This window comes from Crocodylus siamensis, chromosome 13 (genome assembly GCF_052110815.1).
Source record: "Crocodylus siamensis isolate JL-2025a chromosome 13, ASM5211081v1, whole genome shotgun sequence".
NCBI lineage: Eukaryota > Metazoa > Chordata > Crocodylia > Crocodylidae > Crocodylus > Crocodylus siamensis.
Genome location: NC_143407.1, coordinates 12133977 through 12151327, shown reverse-complemented (window position 1 = coordinate 12151327; position 17351 = coordinate 12133977). Strand labels below are relative to the sequence as shown.

Genomic DNA, 17351 nt, shown 5'->3' with positions numbered 1-17351 from the left:
TAGCCTGGGGATTTTTAAAAGGAAGTTAGATGAGCACCTTGCTGGGGTCATCTGACCCCGGTGCTCTTTCCTGCCAAGGCAGGGGGTCGGACTAGATGATCTACCTAGGTCCCTTCCGACTCTAGCTACTATGAAACTATCTCCCCTCCCTCTAGCTACCCCGTGTCTCAGACATGTGGTGCAGAGACCTGACGAGACCCCAGCTCATCCCCCAGCATAGTGCCTCACCCACTCACATTCACAGGGCTATCAAGCATGCCCTGCACGCTGCCTGTGCCTTACTGGCACCCATGGGCAGCAGCGGGGGCCAGATGATACAGTTTTGTGGGCCAGCTCCAGCTTGCGGGCTGTATCTTTGACACCTCTTTCCTATATAATCCAGTGATTAGGACACGCATCTGAGAACTGAAAGACCTTTGCTCAATGGTCAGAACACAGCAGAGAAGTTTGAACCTGGGCCTTTTGCATAGGACACCATAATCAGTCAACCAAACAAGGAGTAACTCAAGCTTGTGACATTAAAAAAGTATGTAGTCCTTCCTATTTTGTATTACAGTTTTTGCCTCTGTGCCACTTGGGGCAGAATGGCAAAAATGCCTCTGTCTTCCTAGAGGCTAGCTTCTGTACAGAGCATTCAGAACCAAAGCAAAGAAGGGAGCAGGAAATGGAGCACACGGTACCACTACCTCCTCCCTGCTCATAGAAATTCAAAGTGGAAACATTTTGGCTATTTACATTGGGTATCAAAAACCATGGAGTAAGGAGTAAAATACAAAAGATATTGTAGTTTCACAATACTACTTACTAGGGACCACTGTAGACCTTTGTGGTAAGCTGGAATTTTTTTAACTTGCACTGTAACCATTTTAATAGGCCTTAGGCTGCTTTTAAGTTTATATTGGGCCCAGTTAGTATAAGTGAGGTTAGGGGAAGTCATTAAAAGTAACTAAGTCACAGGAGAGAACATTCTAGGAAAGGTTTGGTCAATTTTAGGACACCTAGGCACCCAGAAGATATTCATTTAAAGCTGTGATGGGATCTGATGCTGAATCCCAACAACTGAACCTCTTGCCACGCCACGTATTGGTAGCAGGGCACATGATTTTGGACAGGTGATCAGATGCCAGTTGTGCTAGTGCCAGGGGAGTCTGTGGTGCTATCCCTGGACACAGCTGACTATCAGCTGATTGTCAGTCTAGTGGGGACTGCACCAGGGCTGGCTCCAGCCCCCAGCATGGCCCTGGACCCAGGCAGCCAGAGCTGCTCTGTGCAGGATTTAAAGTCCTTGGTGGGGTAAGCCTTTTCCTTTGGAATGGAGATACAGGATACATTATCTAGATCGGGACAGAATTTGTAGTCAGTCTTTACTGACTTTATTTTTCCCTGGTTCTTACCATTCTGCTGATAAAATTTGCATGATACAAACATGGGCGATGATTGTGTATTTTACCAAGTATTTTACCAATAAAAACTTGATCGGCACTGGTCTTAGTACTATTGCCTGTGAAACCCCACTAAAATCATCCTCACTGAACAATAAATCCCTACTGATCACAATTTGTTCAGACCTTTCAGGTAAAAGTGTGCTTAGTTAATACTGTGTAGGGTTAATTTTACAAATGAATGTTGTAGTGACTTACTAGTCAAAAGGCTTGCACAGCTCTAAGTATTTTACAGTTATGTTATGCTGTTATCAAACTTCATAAAGTTTAAGCTCTTTCAGAAAGCTCAAGTCCGCACAGGTGAAGATAATGAAATCAATGCCTATAATTTCTTGACTGCTTTCCAAACGTCAAGCTAAGTCTGCAGCTCTATACACTATTTTAAAGCACTTACTTCCAGCAGCAGACACCTCTCCCAGGTCATTCTAAACAGCATGTAACCATCTGGAAACACTATAGTTGCACCTCCTTAACGTTTCCCACTGAATCAACCATACTTGTACAAAGACTGGGTTTTCACTTTATTTAGAAAGCTGATGCAACTAATATTTTTGTGTTTACTTTCAATTGCAGCAGCTGCACTCTCTCTCCAAAAAAGAAAAAAAAAATACCCTGCAATTCCACAGGTCAGAACAAATCAGCTAGTTTGTCCACATTGTCTGCTGCAATAGCCTCTTGGCTGCAGCTTTTCTACTGAATAATAAATGTTGAGCTACAGAAAATAGTTTTTTCCTTCTAAATAGTCCAATTCTTTTACATGCAGCAAGTTCTACCACCATAAAGTTTTAAACAGATAATGATCCCGTCTGATTTTTTTTTAACCAAATCATTTCAATAACCTCTCAGCATTATCCAGCTTTTCCCATTATTTAATATACATTAAAACCATACTGGCTCACCTGACAGTTTTTCTGCACTGTATTTTAAGAACTTGCCTTTTGTAACAAGACAATATATCCTAACTTAAAGCAACTGCACAGTCTCATTTTGGGAATTATAATCATCATTTCAGTTTTCAGCTAAGTCCTAATCTATTTCTAGTGGCTAGCCTACAACAAACAATGTGACTTACAGCAACCACAGAAATGCTGTATATCAGCATTGCCTTTTTATAGGCAAAACAATTTAAAAAACAACAACATTGAGAAGCATGGAATTCATTTACTCAAATATGAATATTCGTAATGACAGCAGATCAAGTACATCAGCTCCTTGTAGTTTTACTATGAATGTCTCTCAGAAAACTCAGATTTCTTACTACTGCCTCCATGGTATCCCAGATTATCTTCACTGCCTGGCCAAGGAAAATTCAAGCAGTAAAAGAGCAAGTGGGAAAGTCATCCTTTTTTAGAATTAGGGACAAAGCTGCCCTTGTTGTAATTTTTTTAATGAATGGTAAAAATGACAAGCCCTTTAGGTCAAAACACAATGGGAAGCCATTATCACGGATGAAATGCCACAAAAACTAAACAGAATTCTATCTAGTTACCCCTATTATCAGATGTAGTTTCTAGTTAGCCATTTACTTAGAGGATGAACATTTTAAATGTAACATATCACAATAGTATAGTCAACATTTAAACAATATTAGGACACGAACAATGAGTTAGCGTGGATAAGACACATGGTAGAAACAAGAAATATGTCCTTACTTTAACACCTCCAAACGCAACTAGAAAATGCCCTTGAATCAGGAGTAAAAAAACCCTAATAAGACAAAAATCATAAAACTGCCACCCCCACCTCCATAATACAATGAAAGGATGGACCAGAAGTTGATGAATGTTTGAGTAATTGCACATTGCCTTAAATAAGCCATTTCAGATGAGTTCATGACAGGTTCAAGTCCATGTGTTGTATGAACAGATTCATGTTAGTGCATGATGGAGATGCATGAAATGGCTACAGTGGCTGCGAGGACCTCAGGGGGAACCAGTGTTGCTCCGGCTGTCACTCATGGGAAACACGGTCCAAGGCGACGTAGAAGCTCTTCTTGTCGTCTAGGCAGTGCCAGCCGATGGGCCCGATCTCACAGTCCGCACAGATAAGGAACTTGATGTTCCCAACGTCCTTCGTGAAGCCGATATTTTCAAAGGAAAACATGTCATCCACCAGCCAGTGGTCCTGCAGCACGTCCCCATCAGGGGAGCCGCTCTCAGCCAGGGCCGTCTTCTTCTTCATGGAAGGCAGGAAAAGCTGCCGGACAAGTAAAGCACGCGTCAGACCGTCACCGCCACCGCAGTACTGCTCCCCTTTAGAGCAGCGGTTCTCAGCCCATTTGGCAACCACGGGCACCCCCTTTCCTGACACTCGTCGGGGCCCCCCCGTTACTTCTCTGCACGCGATGACGCCCCGTTTCCAAACCGAACGGATCCACTACAGCAGGGCCAGGTGGTGGGGATGGGGAGCGTCTCAGCAAGTCTCCTCACAACTGGGGGCGCCCTCCCCTCGAGCCTTCTTCCGGGGCACCGGGGGAGGGTCACAACATGACACTAGCAGGGACAGGGCACGTACCTGCCTGCGGGCCAAGGTGGCGGCGCCGGGCTGCAGCACGCGGGACCCGCAGCGCTGGCACAGCACGGCCTTGCGGTTCCGCCCGCGGGCGCACACCAGCGCCTCCATCCCCGCGCCGGGCGCCGCCATCGCCGCGCAGCCGCAGTCGGAAGCGCCGCTGGGGGGGGGGGGGGGGGGGGGGGGGGGGGGGACAGGGCGCGTGACGTCAGTCACTGACGTGAAACGGCGCGAGGGGCGGGGTCACCGGAACTGGGCGTTGCACTGGGAGGGGCGGGGCTCTAGAGCGGTGACGCCCTGCGGAGCGCGGAGCTCCGGGGAAGAGCCAGGGGATCAGGGTCCTGCAGGGATGTAAGGCGGGGCAGGTGACGTCACGCGGGGGCGTGGCTGCGCACGGAAGTGGGAGGCCAGGGGCGAGAAACACGTGCCGGGAGCCGCGAGGGTTGTGCAGGTGAGGGGGGAAGAAAGAAAACCAAAGTCTCCACCCAAACAGCCAAGGCCCACAGATACTTTCATGTGCAGACAGGACTTTGGCTGTCTGCCCGTTGATCTGTATTTCCCTACTGGCTTTCATCTTGGAGTCTTAATTCTAAACATCTGCTGATATAACTCCTAACATCTAATAAAATTCGATCTTGGCCTCTTGAAGGCTCAGAGCAAGCATAATGGTGGCTTAACCTGGGCGCGGAAACACCACAGATCTGTGTCCATGAAGGCAGTTTTCGTGACCCGCCTGGCAGGAAAACTGCTCTTCTGACGTGGTTCAGTACCTGCCAAGGTGCAGCAGCTTTAAGCCGCTTCTGGAAACGGGAGTCTCCTCCCTTGCGTGCTCCTGTGGCCGTAGGGCTGAGGGCAAGCAAAATTCGGTATCCAAACTCTAAGCCTCCAGGCTTGGGCCTGCGCATAGGATGCAGGCCAAAGGTTTTGGGAACATCTGAAGCCCCAGGTGGGGGTGGAGGATGTTTGCCGGTAGTAAGGCCACTTATGGTTCTGGACTCTTAGATTTGGAATTAGTTTTAGCTAATTTGGCCATGGATACAAATTATTTTTATATATAAAAAAAGAGCCAGCTTCTCCCTGTGCCCTAGGAGTTTCAGCCTTGAGGGATATTTTGAAATGGAGACTCCGTTTAAGCCAATAAGCGTTTTGTAAGGTCCATGAACGGTGCATGCCCCCGGCAGCTGTGGGGGCACAGCGGCTGTAAGCGGGAACTCCCGCAGACGCCGCTGGTGGTGTTGGCGGTGGGGGGGAGCAAGCAGCAACTGCCTGCAGGTGCCACCAACAGTGTCAGCAGCACCTTTTTGTAGGGGGTACACCACCACGCTCGGGGTGCACGTGCACCCACACGCACCCCCTATGTGTTGACCCGGTATGGTCAGTACAGATGTATCACCGACACAGTTCTTGTAAACACGCACGTCCTCTAAGACAGAAAACAGAAAGCTGTATTTTCATAGGCTTCACTTTATTTTTGATAATTTCATTAAAAATACACATTGGAAATGAAGTCAAAATGTGGCAGGAACAAACACAAGGATTCAGAGCATCAGCTGAAAGTGCATCAAGTCATGCTACTCTGTCCCTGGTCCCACCCCACCACATCAGCAAGGAGCCATCAGCATGTAGAAGAGCAGCATTATATGGAACTCGGATGCTTTGGGGGCTCAGCTGGTGGCAGGAGTGACAAAGACCTGGATCCTTGAGGATGGAGGGCACAAAGTAAGAGATGTGGTTAAGGAAAAGGGCAGTCAACAGGTGAAGGAACTAGGGGCATGGAAGTATATAGCTGAGAATAGATGGGTGAAAAGGAATCCGAATGCCATTTCAAAGAGGCCCCTTATAAGCAGAATGGAACTGGATAAAAGGAAAATCAACACAAATAAGATAGGACAAAATGGATTCCAACAGACTCAAGCAGAGATTCATCCTAGGAAGAGCTCACTTCTTACTCAGTAGTATGTGTACATTCTAAATTCATTTTTTGAGTCGCAGTCCCCAGTTAAGAGTCTTAGTCACCAAAGGGCCTCACTAGTACACTTTCTGTTCCTCTAAAAGATGACATCCACCCAGGAGGATTGTGAAGAGAGGCACGCCAAAGTCTTGCTGCCAGAGGAAAAAAAATATCACTTCCAAGAAATGTCCATTGACCTTCCTGCAGAAAATGTGAATGTACTGAATGCGATTCTCATCACTTGCAGTCCCATCACTTGCATACTCTGCTGCTCCTTCCTCCAATTTTGTTCTGGAGTACCAAAAACCCCTCCTCAGTAGTTGAAAGCAGTAATTTGTGACTTCCTTGCTTTGTATTCAAGTTGTGTATAGCCTGCAAACATAGCTACAATGCAGAACACCCCTGGGATGTAATTGCTCACACGGGCCACAGAACATTTTGTTTTAAACATTCAGTTTGTCCAAGACAATCTGGAGAGCAGTCTGGATTCCATCCTCGCACATCATGGCAACTCAGAGCTGCCAGCAACCCTGTGTGGCCTGAAGCTTCAGAGGGGACTGTCAAGCCAGCTCTATGTACATGTCCTCAGAAGCATTCATCCGACTAGCTGATGCAGGCATCTGTGCTGTTAGCCACAGGGGATGGGAGACTGGCTGGCAGAGGATGCAATTTCTCTAGGTCCACCCAAGTGCCTTTCTCTAGCTTCTCACAGAGCTCTCAACTTCCAGTGGCTGCTGAGCCAACATGTTTATGCACACTTTGCATAAAAAAGCAAAGAAAGTGCTATCGTCACTGCACAGCTCTCAAGAACAGTCACTGCAAACCACCCAGAATGCCTGTTCTCAGGGAGTTTCTTATATGGGCCCCCCAAGGTCACTTCTCTCGAAGGACGCAAACACCAGCATCACAACGTTGCATTCCCAGTGATGTCACCACTTCCCAGTTATCAATGATGGGATCGTAGCACTCAATGCTGCTCAGCAGTGAGTTACCATCATATCTGCAAGGACAGAGAAGGTTACAGGTGAGCAATGATTGGCAGAGAGCGACCTTTGGAGCTCTGTGGGGAATTCAGGAAGTTAGAATGGAGCAGGAATGCTGTTAAAGTTGCATGTACAAGGGGAAGGGCTGTGTAAAACCAGCACAGGAACTTTTCACACTATATCCAGTCTGGTTGAGCAACATTCCAGCACGCAATGCTGCCACTTGTTTAATTTAGTACAGCGAAACTACAGCCCATCCTCATTTAACAAGTCCCATCAGTGAAATGCGTGAACAGCCTCATTTGAATCCCTTCTGTAGGATCTTCAGCCTGTTACACTAAATTTACTCGTACAATGGCTGTTACCTTCCTTAGCGAAAACATGCTACTCCCCTCCTCTGCCACCCTGGAGTAAACATTGCCAACTAACAGGCTTGAATATGACTGCATTTGTCTGCACTAAGCATTAAGCCAAGGGTGGGCAAAATGCGGCCCACGGGCCAGATGCAGCCCCTGCATTAAGCTCATTAGGGATCTGCTTTCTATTACTTTGCATGAACCTGTGTAGAGGTACCCTAGAGACCACCCCAGGCCTGCCCTTCTTACCCAGCTATTGCGTACAGCCTTCCCCTCAGCACAGTGGCACCCACGTAGCAACGGGGTGTTGTCATGCTTGTCACAGTAGTCCAGGAGTCTGTGCGAATGTTATAGGCTTCCACAGAGGAGAGATGTGCAGTCCCATCAAATCCACCAACAACGTAAATATGATCATTCAACAGAGCAACTCCTGCCCCTGGAAAGGGAAGGAAGGGCATTCTATTGAGCAAAAGATGCCATGCATGCAACGCACAACAATCATTGCAGCTAGGATGTATGGAGTAGTGTCCACCCCAGCCACAGACCCAGGTAAACCCTGTAGGGTCAGAAGTAACATTCCTTTCACATTTAAGCTACCGCCAAAAAACCAAGTAGGGGGTCAAGTGTTTCCTGTCTGCTTCTATCCTAAAGAAAACATGCAATTACTTTCCTCAAAATCTCTCACCACTTACCCACTTGTAGCTAGTTGAATTCTCTTAATTTCAGCGGATGCAATGGAACTAACACGGCTCTGCAGAGCATGTGTGTGGGAATACACTGGGCAGTTCAGCTCAGAGATGTTTGCGCACATGAGCAAATGCACAGCTATGCATGTGCAAGCCTAACCCCACCATAAGTCAAGGATGTTACATCTCCAGCTACTCCTCCATCCACTAGCTAGAACAAGGAGAAAGTACCAAATTATGGGATGGATTCCTTTATCTTTTCCCTTCTTAGCTCTGCATATAGCCACGCAGCACCTGGTTCTCAGAGACCTGCAAGTCTTTACTGTTCACTCTGGTGACGCACATGATAGGGTAGAAATATCTGTGTGAGCAGGTGCTGTTTCCAACGCATACTAATAAAGGCCATGCTATCTTAAGTTACAATGGAGATTCATCTAGTGATAAAGGCACTTTGGGTTACATTTTATCTCGCTGTATATGCCTAAGTGGCACACTCAGTATTTTGCCCCGTGGTGTAACAGAATGACTCTGGCATTCAGACCTGCCAGAAGTAAAATGGAGAACAGGAGAAGGACCAGCCCTCCCATGTTTTAGCCCAGTAGCCTACTGGTTAGTGCACTTGCCCATGGAGTGCAAGATCCAAGTTATAGCCCCCCCTACTCATCCAGAGAAGATTTGAGCCTGCATCTCTTGCTTTTCAAAAAAGTACTCTAACCACCAACCCACCTCTTAAAGCTGGTACACTGGGCAGCCAAGGGAGGAAGAGATGTGGGGCCAGGAAGAAGCACACAAACCAGGTGGCTCAATGGGAGAGCTACTGCCTTGGAATGGAAAACACCCTTGGTCCCTTGCTCCTAATGGGACAAAAACTTCCCCTCTGCTTCCTGTCAGTTTCACCCAATAAATACTAAATGCAAGATGCTATGAGCCACATACAACAATATCGATGGCTCAGAACAGACAGAACGGAGTAGTGTAAAACCTTGTCTGTTATTTGAGAATAGAATATTCCCTTAGGAAACAAGGCTACATTGAAGAGTAAGGAAATCTTTTTGAAGCTAAGCGAACACTTTTCTGGAAATGGTCACTAAGGCTGCACAAAAGCTGTTGCTAGAATTGTTCATACTGCAACACACCTACTTCTCCATCTCCCTTCCCATATCAGGATATGACCAATGGCTTTGATGGTGGCAAGACAACTAGAAATGACTGTTCATTCAATTGCAATTCACCCTTGCTCAGATTCCAGGGTGTCTGAGACCTCTCACCTGAGCGCTTGGTAGCCATTGGGGTCACATTAGTCCAGTGCCCAGTGTGGGGATCATACCTCTCCACGGAATTTAATATGTTCAGACCATCATAGCCACCTGAAACACAATATAGGAACAAACAGTGGGTTTGACACTGAGAACTGTTTAATGCCAGAGAGCAATGCACCTGTGTCGTTCCCCAATCTGTGTGATTCTGGCTTAGGTTTGGCAGTGTGAGCAGAACAACTCAGAGCAGACCAGCATTGCCAGGCAAAAACCCTGTGGGAATACAGTCTCTAACCATGAACAAACAGGGCTCAGGAGCCCTGGATGGCATAGACAGCAAAAGCGAGGAAGGAGGAATACAAGGCTATCATAGCTTTTTTCAGAAGACAATGCAGAGTGGCTACATCATGCTGTCTCAGTGGGGTACACACTGGTAGAGGAGCAGAGTGGCTGAGGAAGGTTTGGGAACTCAGGATGGAGCTGTATGAAAATTTAGCAGATGGCGTTTGGTGTGCAGTTCCCCTGGAATTGGATAAGGGTGGCTGAAAAGCAAAAGCTAAGGCAAAATTGACCACAGGACCTGGAAATGCTCTGGGAATCTGACATTCCTCCACCTGGAACATTCATAGTGTGCAAGCTGGGACCTTCAATCTACCTGCAATCACCACAAAGAACAGCTGAACCATGAGCAGCTCAGGACAGGCCTCTACAGACTTTCCATGCTCCAGTGACACCACAACAACACCGATCTGGAAGTGCAGTTACTACTTCTCACTTCCTGTAATACGCTCCACTGCATATTTCCTGTAATCTCCCTCAGTCCCTGCACTTCTCAGGTATTTCTATTGTCTCACAGAACACCAGTGCTAGTTTTTCCCAATTTACTTCTAGATATAGAGATCTTATGATTCTGTAAAGAAAGAGCTTTAGTCTAAGGCACTGCTGCCTCCCTCAGCAATGACTGAATGAAATAAATCTGTCCTTATCGACTAAGCTGCCCTATACCCTGCTATGGCAACATTTGCAACAACTTCCCATTGAAGCTGGATTCTGCATGTACCAGGAGTTCCTTGCTAATACTTCCAGAGAGCTGATGGATCTTATGGGTAAAAAATCTGGGTGAGACACAAACACCTGCAGAATGGCTGAGATGCTAATACTTGCAGAGAGCTGATGGATCCTATGGGTACCCACCAAGGCAGTAGATAACATTATTGGCAACAACCAGGCCTGCTCCTTCCCGAGCTGTCTGCATGTCTCCCAGCATACTCCACTGATCAATATTTGGGTCGTATCGTTCCATACTGGTGTGACGCCGGCTTCCATCAAAACCACCAGAAACGTAGATCATGTCTGCAACATAGTATTGGAAATAGATTGAGATAAACAGGTCTCAAATATTCCCACCCATATACATACATGCCCCTTCCTTGCCTATCATTTCCACTCTTGATATCATTTTATGCACAGCTTCTATGTGCAATTGTATCCCTCTGCATAGAAGGCCTAGGTTTACTTGGACACTACCATTCATTGATACATCAGCACTTTCTTAAAACAAATAAAGTAAACATTGCCAACTAACACTATAAGGGGTGGAACACACTGCATCTGAATACTGCTAGGTTTGCTCCAACAAAAGGGTCTCCTGTCTATAATCCCTGCTTGGTACTGCCTTCTCAAAATACAGACTTCCACACAATAAGGATAAGGAGAAGGTGGAAGGGTTGCTCTTAGGGTTAACAGAGAAGTGCTACAAACTCCTCTGAAAGTTACCCCATCCACATGAACAACCATATGCACTAACAAAGGTGCCAACACATTGCATTTCATGCTGACAGCGGAGCAATCTGGTTTCCCTTATTAGCATAAGATCAGAGCATACCTCCAAGGGTAGTGGCCCCTGCCAAACCTCGGCGAACATTCATTGGAGCCACTGAGTACCAGATGCCATCTTCATCTGAGGTATAATCCAAGCATTCCACAGAGCTGAGACGGGAGCGTCCATCATACCCTCCAATCACATAGATCCGATCATGCAGGGACACTGTAGCAACATAGCGCCTCTTACGAGTAATGCTCTGTTTGAGAAGTACCAGAGAAAGGAAATCACACTGATACATGGAGAACTATCACAGCTTATTCCATTCCCTTTTGCTGCTTTTCTGAAAAGGACCCATCAATGCAGTCAAGGACACATGGCAACCTGCATTTAAATGATATGCTGGGGGACCCTGATTGTGTGTGGATGGACTTACTTTTCCATGCTCTGTTCCTCTCACTGCCCCCATCCCCTGTCCCCAGAACTCTCACATGGTTCATTTTGCAATTTAAGTTCAAACTGCTGTAAGCTGCTACTGCATCTTTGATGTACCACAGATATTTGCATTCCTACCACCTGCCTTCATTGCAGAAATTTGCAAAGGGGAAAGCGGGAGCTGTGTCACATATATTAGGAACATCCAGGGTTTTCAGACATCTAAATGGGATTTAGGGTTAAAGGTTCATAGTATTCAGGCTCTTCTGAGCCCAGTGGTACTGAAGATGAGAGGCAGCATACCACTTTCTTTGCTTAGGAAGGAACATTTCTCATTATCCATTTCAGGAGATACAAACTTATTTGTTCCCCTCCCTGTTCTCTACAACTACAGTCAGCAACAATGAAACTACTGCCAGGCTGCCTCAGCTAGTAAAATAATTACTGCTGAAATTTAAAACTTTTAAAATAAAAAAAACCAAAACGCTCTTTCCCATTTTTACACAGCATAATGAAGTAAAAAAGGGAAGAAGCTCAATGTAAAAGAATACTTTTCAGCCTTAACTTCTTAATTTTTTTTCAACTGAATCATGTGATGAACCTGCAAAAAATGCAGCAAGACATTACACACAGAAGACTCCAGTTTAATGCTGCAACAGGCACAGCATAGTTATGGTACCTCCACTACTCCCTCCCTACCTCTGACGTTCTCTTTTTTAATCCTTAACTTCACCCCTTTCCTCTTTTCTCCATGCCTTTGCATTCTCTGATCGCAGAAGACATCTACAGGCATTCTTAGATCACAGAGAATAGTAAAGGTGAGGCACATTCTTTTCTCTCAGTAAAGAAATTGGCTGGTTTCTCTATCCATTTTGCTGATACCACAAGCTGCGTATCACAACACAAACTAGAAAGTTTTTCAATTGTTTGGCAGCTCTAGAACATAGTTGAAATCTCTCTCAATGCATTTTTCCTGAATCTGAATAATTAGCACTTCTTGCAACAACAGAACTTAAGCAATTCTTCTCAGCATGAATCTGAAATTCTTAGCAGAACAGAATGGATACTTCAAATAAGAAAAATGAAACAACTGGAGCTCGATCTGGATGTTCCAGTCTGTTAGGACTATAATCACAGCATGTTTGCAGGAACTAGTGCTGCTGAAAAAAGTCACAAAGCAGATAAATTCCTTACTGGCAAGAAACTCCATTCCTGAGTCTTTGGATCATATTTCTCCACCACATCAATAGGTGACTGCTGACTGCCAAAACCTCCAATCACAAGAAGAACCTCATTAGCCCCTGTTGGAAGGAAAAAAAAAAAAAGACTAGAGTAAAACAAATTCCTTTATCACTAAAGAATTGGCTCAAGCCAATACTTTAACTACTTTATCTGCCTGGGAAAGACAGTTTAATGTGCAAACAGTACAGAACAGCTGGCTCTAAGTGAATGCCTCTGAGCTCCCCACAGAATTTTCAATCTCCCCTGCATGGAGAGTGCATGTTTCCCGTATATTTTTCTTGCAAAACCCCACTTCTCTTTTTTAACATAAATGACATCCAGACTTGAAACTGCATCCTCCCTCATTCACTGCTCCACTATGAACTAAGCCTTTACAATAGCAGGCAGCCTCATTCTGTACGTCCGTCTCAGTCATCTTCATGCTTTGTGTTTGCAGCTGCGTGTGGTTAGAGTGTTTTGTTGCAGGTAGGTCTTGTGTAGCTGACTGAAGTGTAAAAGCTAGGACCATGTATGAATTAGACCAGCCGAGACCAATCAGCCTTGTAAAAGGCAGCCTTGTGTAAATACACTGAGTCTGCCTCAGGAGAAAGCTAGGGCAGAATAAGATTTTCCCCACTCCCCCACCACCCAGGAGTCTTCCAAGGATGCAAGGACAGAAAAGTGGAGAGTGGATCATCAAGATGAGACTCATTATCAACATGGGACACACCAAGTTCATGTTCCTCCCTGATAGCTGAGATAACTTCAGCTTCATCTGTACCAACTGCAAGCTGGTGTTCATCTTGGAGGAAGTTTCCAGGGCTGAAAGCATAGCATGAACAGAATGAAGATTTCCTGCATCAGTCACGAGAAGCTGGAGCAGAAGGTGCCAAAGAGGGACAAAGAGAAGTTGCAGCATGTTACTACCAACAGTCACAAAGTGCAGATTAAGGTAAGAAACTGCTTTCAGGCACTCTGCATTGGAACTGCTGGAGCAACAGCATCACAGGAGACAACGGCTGGCAAGTACCAAACATGGACCACACATCCCAGAAAGCAGGAACATCATGGCCCTAGGGATAGGGGTTCCATGAAGTTGTGAACCTGGCTCAACAGTGGATGCATTCAACAGATGACAAGTGTCGATGTGCTGCTTGCTTGTGGTTTCTTGTGGCATCAAAATGTCATCTCCCTCTTATCTGGGCAAATTGTCAGCCAGTTAGTCTTCATCCAGACTCTGACTCCTACAAACTCGCAACCACCCACTCTCCCAAAGCCAAGTCTTCATCATCAGTATGCCAGTGTCATTCAGCACCCCACTATGGATCTTTTTGGACTTGGCAGAAAAGGAACATGAGGCACAAATGGTTGGGTTTACTGCTATTGATAACACTTTCTAATAATCTCATGAGGATGATAGATGTTTGTTGTTGCACAGGGTATTCCTTTTGAGAAAGAATGGGATGAAATCGCACATTTTGTAAAATAGGCAAGCAGTTAGGTTTCTTCTGAGTGAGGAAGAGGAGTGAAAGGCAGTACTACACGAGTCGTATCTTAGTGAAGAAACTTTCCGGAGAAAGAATAACATGAGAGAGAGAGAAGTGACTTTGTGTTGGGTGTACAATGATCTTCAAGTCAGTATTCCAATCCTTCTGTTCCCTATTCATTACAGATACTACAGAAACAGTCAGTCTTCAAGCTAAACCAAGATGCATCTTCCCATTCAAGTTGCAAGTAGAGCCTGAACTCTGAAAACACCACTGTGAACAACCTAACTACCAACATAGCTATAGGCAGATCCATCCAACATAATCTGAGAGAAGCAAATACATGGGAAATGGAGTTCCTTTTTTGAGGAAAACCATTGCACAGACAGGCCATGATCACATGTTAAACTGTCATGCCCCTTTCATCACCATACAAAGAAGCAATTAGTGTGTACACCAAGTGCCAGAACAAAACTTAAAACTCCATGCTCCACTGATACCCAAACTGTATTTTCTTGATCATTAATGAACAAAAAATATCGTATTTCATCCCCTTTTTTCCAACGTAATTACCACCAAGAGACTAGCAATCTGGGTGATACTGTTAGGGACATGATAGAATGGGGGCTTCTCTCTTCTGGAACAAGATAGGTTCTGCAGAGCTGACAGTGAATTAGTAAATTAGATAGAGTCAACTGAAACAGTGGTCACCATCAAAATCGCCACAGTGCTGTATTTTTAGGTAAATGTTACCACAGTAGATAGAAAGACCACCACAAACATAATTATTAAAGATTTTTGTAGGGGAAGGCTGTGCCCAGATCTAGCGGTGGCAATTTAATCTGCTAGGCACTATAAAAAAAATAGAACAGATAACACTCCTTACCACGCAAGCCGTACCTGCTCTTTAACTTACAAACAGCTATTTCAAAAGACTAAAAGATTTTGAAGATCCTGCCTTGAGGTGGGGGGTTGGACTAGATGATCTTGTGAGGTCCCTTCCAGCCCTACTTTGATATGATCCTAGGATGACCATTGTGTATACAAAGACACAGGGGTCAAAGTTATAGACATTATTATTAATTGTTTGTACTGAGCTGGTATCCAGAGGCCCCAATCAGGGAAAAGGGCTCCACTGTGCTAGGTGTTATACTCAAAATTAGTTGAACCAACATGCAGGTGCAGAGGAGCACAAGATTCCAGCAAAATAGCTATGATACATGTAATAAGTTACCGTCCAGTTACTAGGCAGACAAAACTCTTGGGGAAGAGTCGATATCTTTTATTAGACTAACTAAATAGTTGCAAAAATGTTTTTTTCTTTGCAAGCTTTTGGGTCCACATTGCTCTTCATCAGACAAAAGAGAATTCAAAGATTGTAAAATTTCTCCCAGGTAGAAAAGAAAATTAATCTTGCACAGGGGAACCTGGAGATGGCAGGGTTCCCCTGGATGGAAAGCCCAGTTTGTAAAAAAGCTGCTCTGTAAGTATGCAAACTGAGCGCAAACAAAGGCTGAAGCAGGCAGCTTACCTGGGCCAGTTACTAGTTTAGTTGCTCTCCAGTGTTTCATAGGCATCGTGGTAGAGATGAGTTTTCGGGACTACACTATAGTGACTTTGTGGGGATTTACAGCCAACTTCCCCCATGCGTAAGGGCTGGTCGGAGAAAAGATGAAGGTATTTATGGGATCAATTGACTAAGAAATAATAATGGCTAGTACTGTGGGCAGGGCAGAAGTTGATGTCTTTAGAGTGGGTATGAGACCAAAGGTAGGATGGGGCTAAGCCAGGCAGGGCCCTAAAGGTGAGGTCAGGTAGTTTGTGTCTAAGATGATGGAAGAAGAGGGACCTGTGGAGAAAACAAAGAGGATGGCAGCAAGGCGTAATAAGTCAATAAGGCACCTTTTTCTTCTTCTGGGCATAATTCCCATTGTTTTTATCACCCTGAAACAATTGTAGCTTTAAGCCAAGTATCTTCCTCAAGAGCCCCCAAACTATGCTTGGAATGCAGAGTGGGAGCTACAGAAACAGATAGGAAGAACATTTTATCTTCCAGGAGATAAAAGGCATCAGCAGGCCAAGAACAAGCAACCCCTAACAATGAACTAATTGTCCCAGCTCAGCTCTGCAGGACTCTCAGAAAAACTAGAACACAGCACCAAGTGAGAAGGGGGCTTGCGGCTCCCCCTCTCTAGGAAGTATCTGTCAAAAATAAGGATACATTTTTGCTCTTTAACACTAAAGTGTGTCTTCATTTCCTGGGTGTACTTGGTAGCTCTCTTGGTCTGAGACAGGAAGACATACAAAAAACTAGAACTCTTGGTTCCAAAATGATACCCTTTATTAGACCAACTGGAAAATGGCAAGAAAAATGTCCTTTTTTGCAAAAATGAAGCTTATTTCCTACCTATGGGGACTTTTTACCATCTTGTACCATCTACACCAGGGGTGTCCAACCTTTTTGAATGTGGGGCCGGATCATGAACTTTTTATCACCTAGTGGGCCGGCAAGCCATATTCAAAGACCTCACAGGAAGTGGTATCACATCAGGAAATAATGTCATGTGACCTTTGACACCAATGAAGTTGCAGGAAGTGACAATGAAATGGGTCTAACCAGTTCAAAACTCTCCCTGTATAGCATCTACCTCTGCCACTGTTCAGGACAGGATACTGAGCTAGATGGACCATGGGGCTGACGAAGCATGGCACTTTTTATGCTCTTATGTTCAGAAACTCTTATGTTCTTTGGCTGAGCTTCCAAACTATGGCTGAGATTTGCAAAAAGGGGTAGATAGGCATGTTATAAAGTTGTCATAAAAGACTTGGAGCCCTCTAAATCCCATTCATTTTAACGGAAGTTGGCCTTTTGACTCAGCTTTGAAAATCTCAGCCCAAGGTGCCAACGAAAGAAGTCAAAATATATTTTGCATTTCTATGCAGTGCATCTATGTGGGGCTCTCCAAGCATTTTACAAACATTAAATGGACCTCAGGATGAGCCCAGCCGGAGCAGCAGGGACTCAGCTGCGCTTTTCCCCTACCTGTGTTGGTCAGTCCCGAGCGGCACACGGCTCCACCGCCACTTCTGCTGGCAGGTGCTGACCCGGGTGGGTCTGTCCCATCTGGAGCAGCACACAGCTGAAGCCAGGTTCCCATGTGCTGCTGGGGATGGGAGGAGCCCAGCCAGGTTGGCATCGAC

The 17351-nt window shown here is 45.4% G+C and overlaps 2 protein-coding genes across 4 annotated transcripts in view; both read right to left on the bottom strand.

Moving 5' to 3' along the window:
* Window positions 1–2948: 2948 nt before the first annotated feature.
* Window positions 2949–4108, bottom strand: RABIF (RAB interacting factor). The gene is made up of 2 exons (XM_090026184.1): window positions 3957–4108; window positions 2949–3638 (listed from the first exon to the last, which is right to left on the bottom strand). The coding sequence occupies exons 1-2, from the start codon at window positions 4083–4085 to the stop codon at window positions 3393–3395; spliced, it is 375 nt and encodes a 124-aa protein (XP_089882310.1). The 5' UTR covers window positions 4086–4108; the 3' UTR covers window positions 2949–3392.
* Window positions 4109–5407: 1299 nt separating this feature from the next.
* Window positions 5408–17351, bottom strand: part of KLHL12 (kelch like family member 12) — a 41901-nt gene continuing 29957 nt past the window's right edge. For all 3 annotated transcript variants that reach the window (XM_090025244.1, XM_090025243.1, XM_090025245.1), the window contains 6 exons: window positions 12637–12743; window positions 11071–11266; window positions 10380–10538; window positions 9198–9296; window positions 7493–7679; window positions 5408–6904 (listed from right to left, as the gene is read on the bottom strand). In XM_090025244.1, coding sequence (XP_089881370.1) covers window positions 6778–6904; window positions 7493–7679; window positions 9198–9296; window positions 10380–10538; window positions 11071–11266; window positions 12637–12743 — 875 coding nt within the window. In that variant the 3' untranslated portion in view covers window positions 5408–6777. The remainder of the gene's footprint in view (window positions 6905–7492; window positions 7680–9197; window positions 9297–10379; window positions 10539–11070; window positions 11267–12636; window positions 12744–17351) is intronic.

Coding starts and splice junctions, on each gene's coding strand:
- RABIF (XM_090026184.1), bottom strand. CDS start 4,085: ATGGCGGCGCCCGGCGCGGGGATGGAGGCGCTGGTGTGCGCCCGCGGG. Junction 3,639..3,956: donor CCACCTTGGCCCGCAGGCAG/GTACGTGCCCTG, acceptor CTTGTCCGGCAG/CTTTTCCTGCCTTCCATGAA.